The following is a 21,312-nucleotide window of genomic DNA, read 5'->3' as shown; positions in this document are numbered from 1 at the left end:
ACAAGTCCTGGGACCTGAGATCTTTGGGTCTTTTTTCTCTGTGAGGATCCTGGACAGGTCTGAGCCCCTCCCTGCTCTGCCCTTGCTCAGCGTGGGGCATGGGTGTTGGACTGGAGGGGAGGATGGAGATGGGACCATGGAGGAGGTGGGTCCCCAGGGTGCAGGGTCTCCAGCTCCTCCCATTAGGAGGTGGATGCTGCTTCCTTTCTCGAGCTTGGCCCAGGTGACCTTGGAACTTCCCACTGCCATCCTGGAATGTTCCCTTGTCAGGCCAGCTCCGAGCCATGAGATGCCAGGCTGCCCAGAGAGGCCCCGTGACAGAAGACGGAGCCCCAGGGAAGCACCTGCTGACCGCAGGCACCCATGGCAGACAATCCCACCTGGGTGAGCTTCGGGGCGAATACAGATAGTTATTCAGTTGCTCGGTCGTGTCTGACTCTTTGAGACCCCATGGACTGTAGCACCCCCCAGCTCCTCTGTCCTTGGGGTTCTCCAGGCAAGAATACTGGAGTGTGTTGCCCCTTCCTTCTCCAGGGGACACAGAGACACAGGTACAATAAAAACACCAGCCCGATGCTCCCAGCAGCCCATGTGATATAAATGGAGGCTGATTAAAGACACTTGAGTTTGGGGTACACAGGTGACACCATTGTTATCTGTTCAGCATCTCATCCTTTGGAGGAACCAACCTGCCCCTCCAGGTGGTCCCCAGCACCCCCTATCCCACCCTCCCCTCCCTGTTGCCATCCCAGGTTGACTCTGCCCCAGTCTTCCAGAGATCTGGCTCTGAGGGTGAAGGTGTTCAGAGCTTAATCATCTCGTGGACTTGCCCTTAAAAACCCAGATTTTCTCATTCTAGTCACTCAGCTTCTTTCCAGATCACCTGCCAACGCTGACCCCTCCTCCACACTCTCTCTCCCCCTCCTGTTAATTAGTTTCTCCTGTTTCCACCAACGAACCATGATTGACAAACATTGCCTGGAGGGAGGAAGTGGTGGGGCATGCTCCCAGAGCCAGGGGATTGTGGGGCAAGTTCTCACCTGAAAAGGGAGAGAGTCCCAAAGTCCTGGGGTCTGTGGCCCTGTCCCTGAGAATTGAATTGCTGCTCCTCTCTTTTGTGGGGGCGGGGGGGTGCGGGTCTGAGACCAAGGACACGGGGCAGAGGCTGCACGGCTGCCCCTGATAGCAGGAGCTGTGGAGAGAGGCATCTTCACCTGGCCAGGGGATCCCGCGTGGGACTGGGTGAATGCTCTGCTCCAAGACTCTGTGCCAGTTCACATGGGCTGAAATCCTGGAAAACCAAACCTGGGCCTGCAGGCACTGAACGTGGTACTGGCTGCATTTGCAGTCACCCCAACAGTAGTGGGGTCTTCGTAGAAAAAGGCTGGAAGTGGAGTTTTGAAAGTCAGCACCTGGGCGGCCCCCACCCTGGGGGGAGCAGTCCCCACACGGGTGGAAGGGCAGGGATTCCTACACACCCCCCCACCTCACCTCACTTCCTTGCTCCTGTGAACAGCAGGGGGCAGAGAGCATGGAGGGGGACATGAGGGCAGTTGTGAGTTTTCATCATACAAATTCTGGGGTGTGTTTGCAGATCCTCAGCCAAGGACCTGCTCCCTGGATGGTGGGCTGACCCTGACCTGCTTAGCACCCTGGGGAGCACCAGGGAAACCCAGAACCCTGTGGGCTAGACCACTGAGTATCCTCCATCTGTGGGGCAGAGAGCCCTTTGTCAGAACTGACCCCAGACCCCTGCCCCCCAACCCTCCTTGGGACCCTGGCTTTGCCACCTGAGTGTGTCTCTCTTTTCACCTGGACAGAGAGCCCTTGGCCCCCTCATCCCTGCCCCACACCTGCACTTCCTGGGCCTTTGCTGCCAACCCCCTGGAAGGGGGTCAGCCTAGTGACTCCGGGTGCCCAGACCTCTGTCCAGGGCCAGTGGGTTGGGCCACAGGGCTGGCGTGCACAGGGGGCAGGGCTGGTCCCATGGGTGGCAGTGGCCCCTCCTCCACCCCTTACTCATTAGCCAGGCTGTACACCCCTTACTCATTAGCCAGGCTGTACAGTTGCCCTGGCCGGCTGGGTGAGGCTGGCCAAGAAGGTGCTCAGGCGTGCAGGGTGGCTGGGTGGCCTGGGCTTGGAATGGACAGCCCCCAGGACATGGTCCCCCAAGGCCGAAGGAGCCGCTGCCCTGCCCTCCGCAGGCTGGTCCCCGTTGGCTTTGGAGCTGAGGCACGGACGCTCTTCGTCCTTTCTGGACCCCTGGTAAGGAGGCGGGGGGCTGGGGCTGCTCGAGGCCTTCCCCAGAAATCACCCACAGTGACGGTGTCCAGGTGGCACCAGGGGCCACCACCCAGAGCCTGGCGGGGTCTGACCTCTCTCAGCGGCGGGCAGCCCCCTCCCCCCACCATCAGAGGGACCAGGGGTGTCTTCCTTCAGGAACCCACGGGGAGGCTGGCCAAAAGGCCCCAGAGGCCAAGGGGAGCCCAGGCGTGCCTGCACGGGCATTTGCACTGGAAGAGGGGCCTTTGCCCATTTATTTTCAAAGGGAAAATGGCTCCAGGTACATTTTTTTTTCTGACCTAAAGACTACTAAATATGTGCTCCTTGTAAGAGTTTGAATACCAGTAAAAGAAGACACTCCTTTCCAATCCCACCACGTGGACAGAGGCTTCCTAGGGTTTTGGTGTCTTTAACTCCACTCCTCTGTGTTTGCATGCGGCCTGACGGGATGGTTACAGTAACATCACCAGCTGTATCCACTCCAGTGCCCCCAGTGAGGAACCAGAGCTCAGGGGTTGATGCTGTTGCCCCATGGGGTGGGGGCAGGACCCGGGCCTTCTGCCACCCAGCCTCAGCCACACTCTCGCTCCTCTGTTGTGGGCGACTCGCCCTGTGGCCCAGAGGGGCTTCTTGAGGGTCAGGGCCTGGAGAGCCTCTTGCCGGGAGCTGGGCTGTGAGCAGGGCCCTTGACCTTGGCCCCGGCCTTCAGTTCCTCTTCCAGATGCTGAACTTCATGGTCTACGTCGTGAGCACGGTGTTCTGCGGACACCTGGGCACGGTGGAGCTGGCAGCAGTGACCCTCTCGGTGGCAGTGAGTACAGCCAGGACCTTCTCCCCTGGGCTTCTGGGAGAAGACACGGCCTGAGGGCACAGCTGGACCTCCGGCCTCACCCAAGCACACCCCACGCACAGGCCTGGCCAGGAGGGGTTTCCCGCTGCTGGGCAGCCCCCCGGGTGCAGGGTCCCCGCCTCGGTCTCCTCCTGAAAGCCTACATTCTCTTTTGTGTGTGGCTCCAGTTTGTCAACGTCTGTGGAGTTTCCATCGGGTTTGGCTTGTCCTCGGCCTGTGACACCTTGATGTCCCAGGTAGGTGGGCCCCCGGGAGCCAGCAGGGCTGGAGCCAGTCCCACGGCTGCTGCAGAAGGGGTAGGGTTGGGCAGCCACCCGAGGCCCCCCAGTGGCCCCTGCATCTGGGAACCTGTCAGGCAGGCCTTTGGGGGGCAGCTGTCCTTGTACACCCACCCCCAGGGACCACATGCTCTAGGGACCAGACCCTCCCCTTGCTAGGGTGGCCGGGCGAGAGAGCTCTGGAATGAAAGACAGCCCTCTGACCTTGAGTCCTCTGACCTTGAATCCTCTGGCCCTGTGTGCTGAGGGCACACGGAGAGGGCCTGTTGTCCTCAGAGGGCCCACCACCTGAAGGGGCTCAGCTCCGGGGTCCTGGGGCTCACGGTGGGCCTGGCTGCTGCTCACTCCCCAGGGAGACTCACATGTGCTGCTGCTTCAGGGATGGTGGGGGGTGGGCAGTGCCTCCCCTATCAGGAGTGGTCGGAGTACTGGGCACCGTGGGTGGACAGGGGCTGGAGTTCTGCAAACAGCCGCTGCGGTCACTCTGAGCTGCTGAGCCCCTCAGAGGAAGCCCCGGGTGGGACTGGGGAGTGGTGGAGGGCTGCCCAGCACACCCGCCGCCCCCCTCAGCCGGCCAGCGGAGGGCAGGCGCGGGGCGGGCGTTACCCCTGTGTTCCAGAGCTTCGGAAGCCCCAACAAGAAGCACGTGGGTGTCATCCTGCAGCGGGGCATGCTGGTGCTGCTGCTCTGCTGTCTGCCCTGCTGGGCGCTCTTCCTCAACACCCAGCTCATCCTGCTGTTATGCAGGCAGGACCCGGCCGTGTCCAGGTGCGCCGGGGTGGGTAGGGCCGTGTCATCCCGCGAGGCCCACCCCAGCCCGTGCTGCTCTCTCTGGGTCTCCAGCCGTCCCACGGGGGCTTGGTCTGGGGACTCTCCCCTACAGCATGCTGCTCCAGCTGTGGCCAGCAGGGAGCAGACCACAGCCCATTTTAATTGAGAAAAGGCATTTGTATGGGATTTGTTTGCATCTGGTCCCAGCGTGGGCCCGAGCCCTGCAGAGGCTTAGGAAGCAGTGACATGTGCACACCCCACATCACAAACAGTGGGAACAGGACTGAACCCCATTTCTGAGGAATTACACACTGTGTTGTTAATGTAGGATATGTTTCCTTGTAGGAACACCTCGCTCGTTTCCTGTTATTGTGCACTTCGTGTAGTTAATTCTTAACGTGATGGAACCTTGTTTTCCCCCTTACAAACCTCACATCCCCCCGAATTGAAGTTCCCCAGCCCTGAGACCCCATGTTTGGGTCCTTTGGTTCTTGGGCCCCGCCTCCTGGCACCCCACCCCCACTGAGGTTCCAGATGTCTCTGGGGGTCTTGTTTTCGAGGTAAAGTCTGCCAAACCTTTCCCCACAACCAGGGCATAGGCTGCTCGGCTCAGAGCTTGGTTCTTTCTCCTGCAGGCTGGCCCAGGAGTATGTGCAGGTCTACATCCCAGGCCTGCCGGTGAGTTGTCTTATGGAGATTGGATCCTGACCCCCTACCAGCCAGGCGCCCCTCAGCCCTCATGCTGGTGGCCAGAGGGGCCGGAGAAAACTTCACATTGCGGTCGGTGGTTGGTGCAGATTGAACTTTTAAAAAGTAGCACGACACCTTTTTCTGGTTATAAAACCATTTACAGGAGAGATTCTGGAAAGCCTGGGGAAGAAACATTTCAAATCTTCCATAATCCCAGAGAAAAGACAGGTTAATCTCTCTCTCCAGGGCTATTTCTCTTCATGAGTGTGTGTGTTACCAAACATAGAGACACACCTGTAGTGTGAAATGGGGCCAGTGTGTGTATGTTGTTTTGTAACCCACTTTTTCCCTTTCAAATATATCATTAGTCAGTCTCTGCTGCTGCTGCTAAGTCGCTTCAGTCGTGTCCGACTCTGTGCGACCCCGTAGACAGCAGCCTACCAGGCTCCTCTGTTCCTGGGATTCTCCAGGCAAGAACACCGGAGTGGGTTGCCATTTCCTTCTCCAATGCATGAAAGTGAAAAGTGAAAGTGAAGTCACTCAGTCGTGCCCGACTCTTCGCAACCCCATGGACTGCAGCCTACCAGGCTCCTCTGTCCATGGGATTTGCCAGGCAAGAGTACTGGAGTGGGGTGCCATTGCCTTCTCTAGATATGCTCAAATCACTGTCCACAATTCCCATTTTAAAGGCCCCACAGTATCCCCCCCTTTGCCATAACTTATTAACTAGTCTCCATGTGTTGGATATTTAGGTTGTTTGCAGTGGTCACTCTTATAAATTAGGTTGTGATCAACATTCTTGTAGAAAAATCTTTGTGAATGTCTGTAATGATGCCTTATTGGAATTGGAGTTGCTCTGTCTGTGGCTTTCTTTACTGGTTTGTATCAATTCTACCCTCAAGAACAATATTCTCATCAGCACAGAGTATTATGAAAATGTTTTCTCCAATTAGACATAGGTTATTGTAACATGCACATTATTGCAAATGAATTTGAATGTTTTTTCATATCTTTGATCATTTGTTTTCCTTCTGTGAATTGCCCACATCCTTTGCTGATTTTAGTGGATTAATCTCTTTCTAATTATTTTAACTTGTTAAATAATATCTCACTCGTTTGACATATGTGTCACAAACGTTTTTCAGTTGCCTTCTAATTTTTTGATACTTTTTTCTTAAAGAATTTTTAATGTGTACATAACAGATCCATAAATCCCATCCTTTATGATGTCTGTCTTTGATGAGCTTAAGAACAGTCACCCCATCGCAGGATTATAGAAGCATTTGCCTTTATTTTATTTGAACTTTTTAATGGTTTCTACTTTTGTGTTTAGGACTGTAATCTTTCTAACAAATGTTGTCTAAGAGTCGTTGTTGAATGTTCTTTCTCTATTAATTTATTGAATATTAAGTAAGCAGGCCATCCACACAGATAAGTTTCTGAGATTTGAGCCCCACCCAGTGGTCCATGTGGAGAAAGCGATGGCACCCCACTCCAGTACTCTTGCCTGGAAAATCCCATGGACAGAGGAGCCTGGTGGGCTGCAGTCCATGGGGTCGCTAAGAGTCGGACACGACTGAGTGACTTCACTTTCACTTTTCACTTCCATGCATTGGAGAAGGAAATGGCAACCCACTCCAGTGTTCTTGCCTGGAGAATCCCAGGGACGGGGGAGCCTGGTGGGCTGCTGTCTATGGGGTCGCACAGAGTTGGACACGACTGAAGCGACTTAGCAGCAGCAGTGGTCCATGTGTCCACTCGGGACTCATGGCTGCACGGTGTGATTTGCTGTGGTTCAGTGCACGTGTCACCACGTGGCAGGCTGTCTCAGGGGAGTCCACCTTTCTGTCTCTGCCCCCCTCTATCCCCCCTCACACTGCCCCACTCTGTCTTCCCTCTCTGCCCCCCCTCACTCTGCCCACCCCCCATCCTCCCTTGCTCTGCCCCCCTCTATCCTCCCAGCACCAGTGACAGAGCTCTTGAGGATGGGCCTAGGAAGGGAGAGGGTTGGGGTGAGTTCAGGGTGCCTGTAGGGGACACCAGGGCTGTCAGGGAGCCCCAGCCACACCCTCCCGTCTGGAAGCCTAATGCCATGATTTCTTTGAGGCTCCAGATTTCTCCTGTATCATGGAAACCACCTGAAAAGTCTGGTCTTTCTTCTCTAAACCTTTGGCTCTTAAGACCAAGTGAAGGTGTCTTGTCCAACAGGGCCCCTGGGGCTGGGTCAGGGGAAACTTCCAAGTTATCACTATGGTAGCCACTTATCAAATCAACAAAACCCCTCCCTCCCAGACAAAGATGCTGCCAAACGTAACTCCCTGTGGGGTGAGAAGCATCACGTGTCTTAGTCATGATGCTAACTCAACTCTTGGAACTCTTAAATGTGCCAAATGCTCTTTTGTAAGCACTTTTGCAATATTAGCGTTGTGTATAAATGTATGTATAAAGAGCAAGGATTCACACGCACAGTATTATCCCCTTTTTAGGTGAGGAAACTGAGGCACAGAGAGGTTAAGTAAGTGGCCTAAGGCCATACCGCTCACAGGAGGCACAGAGCCAGTACCTGAATCCAGTGGCACACTCGCTGACTGTGCAGTCCTGAAAAGAGGTGGAGGGCTGCAGGGAGGGTGGGCAGGGGCCACAGGCCTGGGCCAGGCTTTGACAGGGCAGGAAGCACAGGGAAATGCCCCCAAGACACACACACATACACGCAGGCCCCCTCTGTCCTCCATGGACTCCTCTGAGGTCTCCACCCTGCTCTGCAGAGGCTGCTGGTGGCCTGCACCCTCCCTACCCCCACTCCCTCTGCCCAAGGCCCCTCCACCCAGAGTCTTGTCTCTGGCAGCCAGAGACAGGTCCTAGGGTAGCCCTGACCTGTGGGTTCTGGTGGCCCTTCTGTGAATAGGCCTGGTTGGCGGCCAGGGGCCCAGTCCCTTTCGTTCTTGCCGGAGCACTGAAGCCCCTCTCGGGTCCACCCTCCCTGCCTGCTGGCCCCATCCCGGCACCACCCCTCAGGCAGGGTGGGGGCACAGGCCAGCATGGCGCACATCTGTGGGTCGGGACATGCTCTGGTGAAGCAGTGGCCCCACACTCATCTCAGCAGCATCTGTCCTTGTCCATGGGGAGGTGTTGCTTACTTGTGTCTGTGTGTGTTTATTTACACAGGCAAACTTTCTCTACAGCCTGCAGGCCAAGTACTTACAGAATCAGGTACAGGGCCCTAGCTGGAGCTGCCCCCTACCCCGTACCGCGCTGTCCAGCGGGGGAGGAGTGCCTGGGGTCCCTGTTCTGACCTCCACACGGGTCTGTGAGGAGCCATGTGCCCCCAGCCTGTGCCCCCCCGGTGTCCCCCCACTCATTGAGGCCAGTTTTCCCCTATTTCAGGGCATCGTTTGGCCCCAAGTCTTCAGCGGCATCGTGGGCAACTGTGTCAATGGCCTGGCCAACTATATCCTGGTTTCTGTGCTGGGCCAGGGGGTCAGGTGAGCAGGGGGCTGCAGGGCCTGGTTGGGGGGGTCAAGTGTTGGGGGGTTCAGGTGGGTAAGGCGTTCAGGGGCTGGTTGGGGGATCAGGTGGGCAGGGGCTGTGGCGGCCTGGTCCGGAGCCCTGCCTACCCCTGAGGGGGCAGCCAGTCCTGTCACAACAAGGATTGTGGAGGCTGTCCACACTGTTCAGCCACAGAGGGGTTGTGGGGAACTGGGGATGAGCCAGGCCTGTCCCCGCCTTGCCCCCAGGGCTGGAGTCAGCCTTTGCTCCAGCCCGGCCTTCCCTCCTCTGTCAGGGGCTCCGCATTCGCCAACACCATCTCCCAGTTCTCGCAGGCTGTCTTCCTCCTGTTCTACATCGTGCTGAAGAAGCTGCATCTGGAGACATGGGCAGGTGTGGAGGGGGCCCCCACCCAGGGAGGGGGTTGCTGAGGGGCGGGTAGGCCGCCAGCACCAGCCCAGGGCCTTCACTTCATGGGAGGGGTGCCAGCTGGAGCCTTTGGAGGAGCCCTGCCCCAGGCCTGCCCCCACATCCCTCAGGGCCCACCCCTTCCCCACCCTCTGTATCTGCACCCTCTCTCCATCTCTGTACCTGCCTCTTGGCCTCTGCACCCCACCCCTAGAGGCCCGGTTTCCCAGTCCAGTGTGTCATGGGGCACAGCCCTGCTGGGGATGGGCCAGGAGCTTCCTGGCTCCTATTGGAGATTGAGTGACAACTCGGATGGAATAGTGCCAGCAGCAGGCTGCACCCATATTGCTCGGATAAGCTTCACGACTCCTCATTAACTCCATTTTTATTTACATGGAGGAAGCTGGTGCCAAGAGAGTTTGTCATTCACCGCAAATCACAGAAGTGGGCTCGAGCCTGCTCCTAGGCCTAGGTGCTGAGCTTTTAGCCCCTGAAAGCTGGCTGTGTGGACTGTGGGTCCCTCTCTGGCCCCCATGGTTGTACAACCCTGTCTGCCTTGTGAAACCTCCCAGCACCTTGGTGTCGTGCCACCCTCCCAGCAGTCCTTCAGGGAGATGGGGCAGAGATAAGAGCTAAAAAATCATCCGAGGAGGTGGGGCCCAGGAAGGGCCGGGCTGTCTGTCAGCCCAGGCTCCCACCCAGGGGTGCTGCCCGAGGTGTTAGCCGGTACCCTCCTCCTGCCCCCACCCTGCCTGGTGCCAAGTGCCTGGGCTTGCTGCTGCTGCTGCTAAGTCACTTCAGTCGTGTCCGACTCTGTGCGACCCCATAGACAGCAGCCCACCAGGCCCCGCCGTCCCCCGGATTCTCTAGCCAAGAACACTGGAGTGGGTTACCATTTCCTCCTCCAATGCATGAAAGTGAAAAGTGAAAGTGAAGTTGCTCAGTCGTGTCCGACTCTTAGCCACCCCATGGACTGCAGCCTACCAGGCTCCTCCGTCCATGGGATTTTCCAGGCAAGAGGGCTTGCTGCGTGGAGCCAAAAGCTGTGAGCCCCGGTGGTGGGCGGGCTGGCTGGGCCGCAAGGCGGACGGGGTCTCAGCCAGCTGGCTTCTGCTCCTAGGCTGGTCCTGGGAGTGCCTGCAGGACTGGGGCCCCTTCTTCCGCTTGGCCATCCCCAGCATGCTGATGCTGTGCATCGAGTGGTGGGCCTACGAGATCGGGAGCTTCCTCGTGGGTACGTGGGACGGTGGAATGTGGGGAGCCCCTCCCCCGGACAGGTAGTTCACCTGCCCGGCCTGGCTCCCTGCCAGACTGTGAGCATCCAGCAGGCAGGCCTAGGCCCAGCGCCGCCCAGTCTAGGTCTGGCATGGAGTGGACACCTGGACATGATTTTCAGTCAGAGATGGAGTGAGATGGAACTGGTGCAACCGGCACATTTTGTGCTCATCAACCGACTCAGATCAGAGTCCAAACCGCCAGGGCTGGAATGGCCCCAAGAGACCTTCCAGTCTACCCCGGACCCCATTTATAGATGAGAAAATTGAGTCCTAAGAGTAAAAGAGGCTGTCCAGAGTCACCCCAACAGGGCCAAGAGCTGAACTCGGGCTTCTTGACTTTGGTTCAGTTTTCTTCCCTCCCTCATCACACCATGTACACAGGAGAGGGACCCTGACCCTGGCACACCCAGGCAGGGGTCTCCTGGAAGGCTGAATGCCAAGTGGAAAGGTGGTTTTTGCTGTATCTGACCTTGGAAGCCACTGGCCCCTTGGCCCCAAGAGCAAGGGGCACTCTGTCAGCCCAGGGCTGTTTGGTCAGCTGGCTGGACACTCACTGTGTTCCCGCTCCACCTCTGCAGGCCTGCTCAGCGTGCTCGACCTCTCTGCCCAAGCGGTCATCTACGAGGTGGCCACTGTCGTCTACATGGTGAGGCTCATGGTGGGCACCTTTTGTTCTGCCCCCAGCCCAACCCCCTGACAGCCTGGGGGTGTCAGAGGGGGAGGGGCAGCTGTCCGCCCAGAGGCCATTTCTGTCTCCTGAGGGACCCTCCAGACCTCCTGTGTCCACCAGACCCAGGCCCTAACAGGCACACGTGGCCCACAGCCATTCCGCCAAGGGTGATACAGAACTCTCCATGTTGGAATTGTTTTGAATTGATTGGACTCACTTAAAATTGGGAGATTTCACATCACGATCTGGATTTTTGCATTTTTTTGAAAAATGGGACATTCCCTTTGGCAGTGGGCCCACATTCTTGCCCACCCCTAGTGGTGGGCTCTGGGGAACAGAGCCCTCTGGGGGCACTTCCTTGCCTTTGCCGGGGAAAGAACTCTCCACAGTTCCTTCCTCTTCAAGGACACGTGGGGTATCCCATGTCACTTGTGCAGCCTCTGCCAGCCTCCTGGGGTGCACACTCTGTGACCACAGCTTTAATCAAGGGAGTCACAAAAACCTACCTGTACAAAACTGATTTATAAGGTGATTCTTATGTTGTAAGTGGTGTCGATCTTTTTCTCACAGAGACCTTTTCTGACAGACTTACGACTGCACTCGCCTCTTTATGTCGTGTTTACTCGTGAGGTTTTGGCTGTGTGTTGATTTTGGCTGCCTGTGGTGTCTGATGGCTCAGCCAGGTGGGGCTTTGGCTGGCTTGCTTGGGGTACCCCCACCCCACCTGCCAGCCGCCAATCTCATGGCTGGTTACCAGCAGCCAGGAACACCCTGCTTCCCTCCCTCTTGGCCTGGGGTAGGAGCGGGGCTGACCGTACCTTCTTGTCTTTGAGCCCAGATCCCCATGGGGCTCAGCATCGCGGTCTGTGTTCGAGTGGGGACAGCCCTGGGAGCCGCAGACACCGTGCAAGCCAAGCGATCAGCCATCTCAGGCACCCTCTGCACAGGTGGGTAGGGTCAGGCCTAGGCCAGGGGAGGCTCTGAGAGCCACAGCTACCTTTCAAGCCTGTGTACCTGTTACGTGGCCCAGAGCAGCAAGCCTGCTGTGCCCCTTCCGGCCGCTTCCCCACCACTGGGGGTCTGGGCCGGCAGTTTCCATCACATAGTGCGATGCTGGGAGGGCCCTTCCTCACCAGGCTCCCAGCCTTCTAGGTCTTACTGTGAGCTCGGCCTCCTGGAATGCCCAGGAGCTTGGGGCTTGCTTGTGGCGACCCGCAGAAGGACCCCTCTGTATCCATCCTGTCTCTGCTTTCTGCATCTGCCAGGCTCAGATCAGCTCTTCATGGACAGCAGTGGTTCTCAGGCTTTAGACCTAGGTTGGGGGTGGGGTGGGGGAGCAGGGTGTCAAAACCCTAACCTCCCCCCGCCCCCAGCAGTTTCTGACTCAGTCGGTCGGAGATGGGGGTCTGAGAATCTGCTTCCCTAGGCAGCTGCTTGTCCAGGGACCCCATTTTGAGAACCACGGGAGGAAGGGCATTTTGCATGTTGTCATCACGGGACCACAGATGAGGGTCTTCATCCAAGTGGACATGCGGCTGGGCTGGCTCAGGCTGAGGGGAGCCAGGCTCCTCCCTTGGCTGGGTTGGCCTCACTGCCTTTATCTCTTGCAGTCGGAACCTCGCTGGTTGTAGGCATCCTGTTGAGCCTCCTGAGAAACAAGCTGGGCCACATCTTCACCAATGATGAGTAGGTCTCGCCTTGCATTGGGAGCCTCAGCTGCTGCCCGTGCACAGACCAGGCGCCGACCGAAGGGCAGGGCAGAGCTGCCGGGGCTGCTTGGGGGGTTTGGATGTGTCCCACACACACAGGGAGACTCAGGAACAGGAGTGGCCTAGCCTGGCCTGGGGCCACCACCTAGGCTCACAGAAGGTGGGGGCAGGGCGGAATAGACAAGGCCAAGGTTGTGTCTCACGGTCCCCTGTCCCTGCAGGGAAGTCGTTGCCCTGGTCAACAAGGTCCTGCCGCTGTACATCTTCTTCCAGCTGTTTGAGGCCCTCTGTGTGAGTTCCGCTCCGACCCCCGTGTTCCCAACCCCTGCCCCCACCCCAGCAGCTCAGGGCTGTGAGCTTGAGCTGCCTGATTAGGGCTGACTACAAAGTAAGTGGCAGCTCTTGTTGGATCTATTATTATTCAAAATAACGCCTCCCCCCTTTCTCTCCTGCAGTTCCAATTTACTGAGATGCACATAGATTAGCAAAATGCTGACCACTCTTCCAGTGCAGAATCATAAACCCTCTTCTTCCTTGTTCCCCAGGATCGGGTGGGGGGTGGGGAGCAGGGCACAGCTCTGACCCAGGCCCCACCCGGCCAGGAGCAGCCACACTGGTTTCCAGAATAGAGGCACCCAGAGTACGGAGGGGTCCAACTTTCCGCTTGGATCACTGAAGAGCAGGTCCCATTGAGTGCAAGTCTGAATTCTGTGAATGTTTTAACAGCCGGGCATAGAGACAGCGAGCATTAAAGTCTCATTTATTGAGCAGAATTTGAAGCCCTGGGTCGTCGTCTTCACACCTTGGGCAATCTTGCAGGAAGCTCCAAGTCTCTGCCTGGAGTGTGTGCTTAGAAAGCCTCAAGGGGCAGGACGCAAGAACCCACATAGAGTTGTCATCAGCTCTTATAGGAAGGAAAGAAAGAACCATTGGGAGAAAGTATATTCATGGAGAGTTTTCCCCAGAGCCCTGTCACTCTGGCCAGTACCCCATACATTCCAGGGCTGGCCTTCGAATCTAGCTGGGCACAGGCTTGTAGCACATTTCTGACCTCATCAGGACCACTTGCTTTGGGCTGGGTTTTGTCATCAAATTCACAGCTTTAATTGCAACACATTAAAAGACACCCTCTTCTGGGCTCTGTTATGGCTTCTGCAGGGACACTATAATTACTTTTTCTCTAGCTCCAAGGTGAGGCCACAGCTGAGAAACTCCTCCTGCAGGGTCAGGCCACAGAGGGCTCTGCATTCCTAAATGCTCCTAAGGCAGCACTGCCCACCAGGGAACCCGCAGCAGATTCACAGCTCACAACTGCTGGGGTCTTGCAGTGCGCATTGCTGTATCTACTATCTTTACTCCCGGTTATATCTATCTATCTGTCTATATTTTTTTTTTCATTAAAAAATTTTATTTTTTGGCTGCACCACACGGGATGCGGGATCTTCATTCTCTGACCAGAGATTGAACTGGTGCTGCCTGCAGTACAAGCCCCACTGCATTGCGAGAGAGAGAACTCCTTGCCGCTGCTGCCGCTGCTGCTAAGTCGCTTCAGTCAGTGTCCGACTCTGTGCGACCCCATAGACAGCAGCCCACCAGGGTCTCCCGTCCCTGGCATTCTCCAGGCAAGAACACTGGAGTGGGTTGCCATTTCCTTCTCCAATGCATGAAAGTGAAAAGGGAAAGTGAAGTTGCTCAGTCGTGTCTGACTCTTAGCGACCTCATGGACTGCAGCCTACCAGGCTCCTCTGTCCGTGGGATTTTGCAGGCAAGAGTACTGGAGTGGGGTGCTTATTGCCTTCTCTGAGAGAACTCCTTAGATCTGTGTTCTACTCCTTAGATCTGTGTTCTTTTTTTTTTTTTTAATAATTTTATTTATTTATTTTTGGCTGTGCTGGGTCTTCGTCACTTGCTCGGGTTTTTCTCTAGTTGTGGGAATGGGGGCTACTCTCTAGTGGCGGTACTCAGGCTTCTCTTGCTGTGGAGCACGGGCTCTTGGGTGCAGGGGCTCAGTCGTTGCGGTTCTAGGGCACTAGGACACAATAGTGTGGTGCACGGGTTTAGTTGCTCTGAAGCATGTGGGACCATCCCAGACAGGATCAAACCCGTGACTCCATTGACAAGTGGATTCTTTACCACTGAGCCACCAGAGAAGCCCTATATTATTCTTAATTTAAGTTTTCCATGGACCTAGTTTTTATTTTATATTTTTTATGCCTTTCTTGAGTTATAATTTACATACCAAAAATTCATGCGTTTTACATGCATAAGTCAAACCTTTGAGTAAGTGTCTACTTGTGGAACCAGCGCTGTAATCCAGTGTTGGACTGTTTTCGTCACCCCCACAGAATTCCTGGGGCCTGCTTTGAAGTCACTGCCTGCTCCCACGGGCAGCCCCAGGCAATGCACTGACCCACTTTCTGTCTGTGCGTACTTGCCTTTTCTGATTATTTTATAGACATGCAATTACAGAGTATGTGGTCTTTCGTGCCTGGTTTCGTTCACTTGAAATGTTTCTGAGGTTCGTCCATGGCGTAGCATTTTTCAGGACTTCATTCCTTTTTGTAGCTGAATAATAGTCCACTCTGTGGCTGTAACATGTTTGTTTACCCATTCATCAGGTGATGGACACTTGGGATGTTTTGAGTGTGGCCTGCTGTGACTAAGGCTGCTGGGAACATTCAAGTATGAGTCATTGTGTGGACGTATGTTTTCCTGCCCCTTAGTAGAGTCTTAAGGAGTTGAATTGTTAGGTTGAAGCCTAAGTTTACCTTTAACTTTGTAAGAAACCATTGAGCTGTTTTCCAAAACAACTGTATCATTTTACATTCCCACCAGCAATGTACCAGGATTCCAGTTCCTCCACTGTGTTGCTAATTCTTGGTATTATTGTTTGTCTTGAAATTGGAAAAAGTAGATTAAGAGCAGTTTTAGGTTTACAAAAAAATTGAGCAAATACAGAGTTCCCACAAGCCCCTCCCCTGGTTCCCCCTTTTATTTACATCATGTATAAGTACAGGACATTTGTTTACTTGATGAAGAATATTGATACATTAAGTCCACAGTTCATGGTTGGTGTGCATTCTATGGGTTTTGACAAATGTTTAAGGACATGTCCCCAACATTGTGGAATCATACAGGATTCACACTGCTATATCTGAAACAGGTGAACAACAAGGTCCTACCGTATAGCACAGGGAACTATATTCAGTATCCTGTAATAAACCATAATAGAAAAGAATATGAAAAAGACTATATGTAGAACTGATCACTTTACAGCAGAAACTTTTTTATATTATTTCTCATTTTTATTAGAGCCATCCTCATGGGTCTCTACAGGTATCTCAATGTAGTTTTAATGTACATTTATTATTTTTTTTGGCCATGCCACACGGCATGTGGGATCTTAGTTCCCCAACCAGGGATCAAACCGAGGCTCCCTGCAGTGCGGGCACAGCCCTAACCACTGGACCACCTGGGAGTCCCTGATGTGCGTTTCCTGAATGACTAACGCCGAGCCCCTTCCATCTGCATGTCTCCTCGGGTGAAGTGTCTGCTTGTGTCTTTGTCCACTGCAGACATCGGGTTCTTGTTGTCTGAGCCTGCCAGGGCTGCCCTGACAAAACACGCAAAGCCAAGTGACCTAACATACTAGAAATGGATTGTCTCACGGTTCTGGAGACCAGAGGTCCTAGATCCAAGGCACCAGAGGAGGATCTACTCCAGGCTCTGCTGAGCTTCTGGAACCCTCAGGAGCCCCTAAGCATGTAGAAGGCATTGTTTCCCCATGTCTATTTACACTGTCTTCCCCCTCTGCATGTCTGTGTTCCAGTTTCTCCTTTTCACAAGGACACCCGTCTTCTCGGGGTAGGGTCCACCCTGATGACCTCATCTCAACTTGGTCTTCTGCAGAGATGCCATTTCCAATTAAGGTCATATTTGGAGGTCCTGGGGTCGGGACTTCAAAATCTTTGGCGGGGGGGCACAAGCCAACCCATAGTAATTATCTTTTTATTCAGTGCAGTTGCTCAGTCATGTCTGACTCTTTGCAACCCCATGAATTGCAGCATGCCAGGCCTCCCTGTCCATCACCAACTCCCGGAGTTCACTCAAACTCATGTGCATCGAGTCAGTGATGCCATCCAGCCATCTAATCCTCTGTCGTCCCCTTCTCCTCCTGCCCCCAATCCCTTCCAGCATCAGAGTCTTTTCCAATGAGTCAACTCTTCACATGAGGTGGCCAAAATACTAATGTTCTTTTTTTCATTGTAGAATAGTTGATTTATAATGTGTTAATGTCTACTGTATAGCAAAGTGATTCAGTTATACATATACGTATTGTTGTTCAGTTGCTAATTCGTGTCTGACTCTTTTCTACCACATGGGCGGCAGCCAGGCCTCCCTGCCCCTCACTATCTCCCGGAGTTCGCCCAAGTTCATGTCCATTGAGTTGGTGTACATTTTAAAAAATATTCTTTCCATAGTGGTTTATCATAGCATATTGAACGCAGTTCCCTGTGCTCTATATTCGGACCTTGTTTATCCATCATGTATGTAATAGTTTGCATCTGCTCACCCCAAACTCCCAGTCCACCCCTCCCCCTGTATCTGAAACGCAGCAGCCTTGTGTGACCCTGGGCAGGTCCCTCCATGAAGGAAGGGGGACGAGGGCCCCTCCTAGCCCATGTTGTGGACTTAAACAAGGCTGAGGCCTGTAGATTCCTGAGGAAGCCCCACTGCTAAGACACACCATCGCCTCAGCATCACCAACCCCCAGCCCTTCCGCCTTCTGCAGTGTCTCTACGCTGGGGTCCTGCGTGGAACCGGCAGGCAGGCCTTTGGGGCCGTGGTGAATGCCGTCATGTACTACGCCATCGGCCTCCCGCTGGGTGTCGTGCTGACCTTCCTGGTCGGGATGGGGATCATGGGTACGTGGTGTTGGGGGAGGGGGGCAGGCCTAGTGATCGTCGATGCCCTCACTCGCCCCCGTGTCCTGCAGGCCTCTGGCTGGGCATGCTGGTCTGTGTCATGCTGGCCACTGCTGCCTTCGTCACTTATACGGCCCGGATGGACTGGAAGCGGGCTGCAGAGGAGGTGAGTGCCCTTCGCATTACCAGAGAAACCATGCCAGACACCATCCTCAGCGCCCCCCACCCCCACCCCGTTCAAACTCAAGCAGAGGGCTCCCGATGACCGCGAGGGTGAGCTGTGACCTTGGAAAAGGTACCAACAGCACCCTGTCTGCTGTCCTCTTGGGAGCACTTCTGAAACAGGCAGCCTGGCGTTTGCTTCTATGGCTCAGACCCTGAAACCCAGAGGGTGTGGGTTAGCCTTTGTATGAGGATCCAGTCCTGGCATCTGAGACAATGGATCAACCCATATCTAAAAGAGCGCCACTTAGTTTCCCAGACCGTGGCTGCGGCAGGTCTGGCCTCACCGCACTTTGGGCATTGTGGTTTCTGCAGGCTGAAGATCTGGGGCCACCCTACGTTGAGCAAGGCAGTCGGCAGGCACCATCTTCGCAACAGCATTTGTTTGCTTTGTGTCTCTGGGCCACACTTTGCTCATAATTCTCATCATATTTCAAATCTTCTCATTATTATCATCTCATTTATGGTGAGGGGTGATCACTGAACTCTGACGTCACCATCGCAAAAAATATGGCCTGCTTAAGGCTCAGGTGATGGTATTTTCCAGCCAGGAAGTATCGTTTAAACTGCGGTATGGACAAGGTGTCTTGCACACTTAGCAGACTTCAGTGTTGTGCAAACATTACTTTTATGTGCACCAGGAACCCAGAAAAGCCCTCTGCCTGCATTATTCGCCTTATTGCAGTGGTCTGGAGGCCCCGAGGTGTGGCTGTGTGTGGCCCTGTGTATCCTGCTCAGCCTGCAGGGCTCAGCTGAGGCCGGGTGGATGGGCAGCTGGCAGGCTGACCTGGCGACTCTCTCTCCTTCAGGCGCAGAAACACGCAGGACTGCCGCCATTGGGGAGCACTGACAGCATGGCCCTCGGACCCAGGCCCGGGCCTGAGAAAGCGGTCGTGTCTTCAGGTAACACTGCCCTGTGTGCTTGGGTGGCCAGGAACCGCAAGCACCCAGGCTGCTTCTCTTCCTCAATGTGACAGTGACATCTGTTCTGACACCAGGAGGGGACACTGATGTCCTGGGAAGCAGGCCCTGTCTGTCCTGGCAGGCTGTGACCCTTGGTCCTGTCATCAGATGAGGGTGTGGGTTGGGCGCTTGGATCTCCTCCCTGTTGTCCTACAGCTAGCTGCTAAATTAGGGGACGAGGTCTGAGCACCAACCATCTGATCTCAGGGCACATTGTCACCACCCAGCTCCAATGTGGGCAGGAGGCCTGCAGCCAAGGGTCGGGCAGGTCAGCCTGGCTTGATAACCGGTGTGGGGGGCCATTCCCGCCCACCCCTCCACACCCTGTCAGACCAGAGCTCTGCTGCCCCGGCTCTGGCCTGAGCCCAGGGCTGTGTGTCCACAGACCATAGCCTGGTTATCTCCGCAGCCTCACCTTGTTTATCCTGGGCTGTGCCTTGATTGGGGTGGGCATGGGGAGCCGGCACAGGCTTTGGGGGCTTCAGTGTTGCCAGAGATCGGGGGAGGCAGCGTGACAGAGCATGTCACATGCTGAGGTCGCTGGTGGAGGATACGCACCTCCAGGTCGTCTGACCCCATCTGATCTCAGCCTTGTCTGCACATCAGGTCTACAGGATGCTGTCCCACGTGTTTCCAGCTGTGAGGCAGGGGGGTCAATCCTGTGGCTCCACAGCCCCCCACCCAGGGCTGAGCCGGCTTCTGTTTGCCTTGCAGTGGCCACAGGCAGCTCCCCTGGCGTGATCCTGACGACCTACTCGAGGTCCGGGGGCCACCCAGACCTCCTCAGGACTCCAGAAGCAGTCCACGCCCTACCCACCCCTGCCGGCCGGCTGTCAGCCAAGCAGCTGGCTCTCCACCGGGGGGCTGCTCTGGGGGTGGCAGTGGGCTCGTTGATAGTGGGGCTCATCCTGAGGGTCCTCACCACCACAGCTTGAGATGAAAAGGAAGCTGAGAGCAGCTGCCCACCCCAAATTCAGTGCAGGGGGACGCCCCTGACCGCTCCTCAAGAACATTCACAGGACTTCCCTGGTGATCCAGTGGTTGAGATCCTGTCCACTGAGTGGGTTTCCCCCTCCTCCCCCCGCAACCCCACCCCCACCAACCCCCACCAGTTGGGGAGTTGGGATCTCACGTGCTGCGCAGTGTGGCCAGAAAATAAACATATTTTCAGCTGGTGCTGCATGTCACACGGCGGGTCTGAGTGGCGGTTAAATTGCCTCCTCTCACCTGGACTGCTCTTGATAAGTGCTCAGCCGACCAGAAGATGAGATTCCTGGGGTTGGTCCTGTTATTCAATAAATGGCTTTGGGTTGGAGATTTCAAATCAAGACGAAATAGAAAACGCCACTGTCACATTAAAAAGTAGGCAGAGTCTGCCACCTAGGTCTGTTCACAAAGCCTTTGTGAAGCTCTGGAAGGGGGCGGTCAGTGGGCCCCGCACACGCGGTCCACCTTGCTGAGACCCGTCTGCTTCCTGCTCTGGAGCCTCCTGCAGGTCCAGGAAGCTGGTTACCTTTCCCTCAGTCCTCTCAGGGCATCAGCATTTTCACTTGAGAAATGCCTTTCTCATAGTAGCTACAGGATATAACTAAGGGCAGTCAGTAAAGAGTCTGCTTACAATGCAGGAGGCCTGGGTTCGATCCCTGAGTTGGAAAGATCCCCCGGAGAAGGAAATGGCAACCCACTCCAGTATTCTTGTCTGGAGCATTCCATGGACAGAGGAGACTGGTGGGTTACAGTCCCTGGGGTAGCAAAGAGTCGGACACGACTAACACTTCGACAGACAGTGAAGCCTAGATCACTGGGCCAGGGAGGCTCGGGACAGAACCGGGGGCTAACCCAGTCCCAGGGTGCTTTGAGGCCTGGGACTGGGGACATGTTTGGGCTCCAGGCTGCACATGGGGCCCTGGGGGCTCAGCCTGGCCTTCAACATCCGCCCCTTTAATGTGGGTAGTTACATCCACACCACAGCGGATGCACTAAGCAAGGTCACTAGGGAAAAAGGATGCAGAGTGCAAACGCTTGGCTCCACAGAAAGGTAGGAGCCAGTGTCGTCTGTGACCTGAAGACTCAGTGAGCTTCCGCACCCAGACAGAACGAACAGGTATGGGACAGAAAGGCCGGGCTGTGTGTCCTAGGATTGCGTAAGTGAAAGGAAGGTGTTAAGTCGCTAAGTGTCTGACTCTTTTCGACCCCATGGACCAGAGCCCGCCAGGCTCCTCTGTCCATGGGATTTTCCAGGCAAGAATCCTGGAGTGGGTTGCCATACCCTCCTCCAGGGGATCTTCCCAACCCAGGGATCAAACTGGGGTCTCCTGCATTGCAGGCAGATTTCTTTACCACCTGAGCCATCAGACTGCAAGGCACTGAGGAAAGAGGACTGCAAGCCAAGTCTGGGAAACAGCGCACCTGCACAAGCCCCTGCTAGACAGAACGGACGCAGAGCCAGTTTCTGTGCAGAGGCTTAGGGGACTGGGGTCTCCTGAATGTGCTTACAGAAATGTTATACTTGTTTTAGGTCAGCAATGGGTAAAGATATAGTTAGAAAGAAACCCGTTTACTATATATATAGATGGTTTTTAAAAACAATGCACAAGTGGCAAAGTAAAACTTGAGAAAATCCAAAAATTGAGAAAATGAGAATTAAAGTGGATCAACACTACCTTTGATAAAGGCAAAAAATGGATTTCTAGTTGGAGAAAACTTATGTTTAAAGAATTGTCTTCATCAGGGCATATCTGAAAACTAACGTTATTAAAATTCATGCCAATTTCATCAAA

At 54.9% G+C, this 21,312-nt stretch overlaps 1 protein-coding gene across 7 annotated transcripts; it reads left to right on the top strand.

Moving 5' to 3' along the window:
- Positions 1 to 965: 965 nt before the first annotated feature.
- SLC47A2 (solute carrier family 47 member 2) lies at positions 966 to 21,257 on the top strand. Of its 7 annotated transcripts, none has more exons than XM_044939169.2 (17): positions 1,021 to 2,265; positions 2,993 to 3,094; positions 3,301 to 3,369; positions 4,031 to 4,179; positions 4,818 to 4,860; positions 8,038 to 8,082; positions 8,257 to 8,354; positions 8,654 to 8,751; positions 9,887 to 10,000; positions 10,622 to 10,689; positions 11,552 to 11,660; positions 12,324 to 12,399; positions 12,644 to 12,713; positions 17,215 to 17,328; positions 17,419 to 17,513; positions 18,379 to 18,472; positions 20,859 to 21,257. In XM_044939169.2, exons 1-17 carry the CDS (start codon positions 1,987 to 1,989, stop codon positions 20,877 to 20,879), a joined length of 1,644 nt encoding a protein of 547 aa, XP_044795104.1. In that variant the 5' UTR covers positions 1,021 to 1,986; the 3' UTR covers positions 20,880 to 21,257. The 7 variants fall into 7 exon arrangements, with proteins under 7 accessions (XP_044795105.1, XP_044795104.1, XP_044795101.2 ...); XM_044939167.2 differs by having other exon boundaries at positions 1,039 to 2,265; positions 17,215 to 17,347; XM_044939165.2 differs by lacking the exon at positions 20,859 to 21,257 and adding an exon at positions 19,247 to 20,232 and having other exon boundaries at positions 1,039 to 2,265; positions 4,076 to 4,179; positions 17,215 to 17,347.
- Positions 21,258 to 21,312: the final 55 nt, after the last annotated feature.

Source organism: Bubalus bubalis, chromosome 3 (assembly GCF_019923935.1).
Source record: "Bubalus bubalis isolate 160015118507 breed Murrah chromosome 3, NDDB_SH_1, whole genome shotgun sequence".
In the NCBI taxonomy this organism is placed as follows: Eukaryota; Metazoa; Chordata; class Mammalia; order Artiodactyla; family Bovidae; genus Bubalus; species Bubalus bubalis.
This window is presented reverse-complemented; position numbering and strand designations above follow the sequence as displayed.

What these genes read in the sequence shown, in the direction of transcription:
- SLC47A2 (XM_006048816.4), top strand. Translation starts at nt 1,987, where the DNA reads ATGGGTGGCAGTGGCCCCTCCTCCACCCCTTACTCATTAGCCAGGCTG. An exon ending in GCATCTGGAGACATGGGCAG is followed by an intron (nt 8,752 to 9,886) that starts GTGTGGAGGGGG and finishes TTCTGCTCCTAG; the next exon opens with GCTGGTCCTGGGAGTGCCTG. An exon ending in GAAAGCGGTCGTGTCTTCAG is followed by an intron (nt 18,473 to 19,246) that starts GTAACACTGCCC and finishes TTTGCCTTGCAG; the next exon opens with TGGCCACAGGCAGCTCCCCT.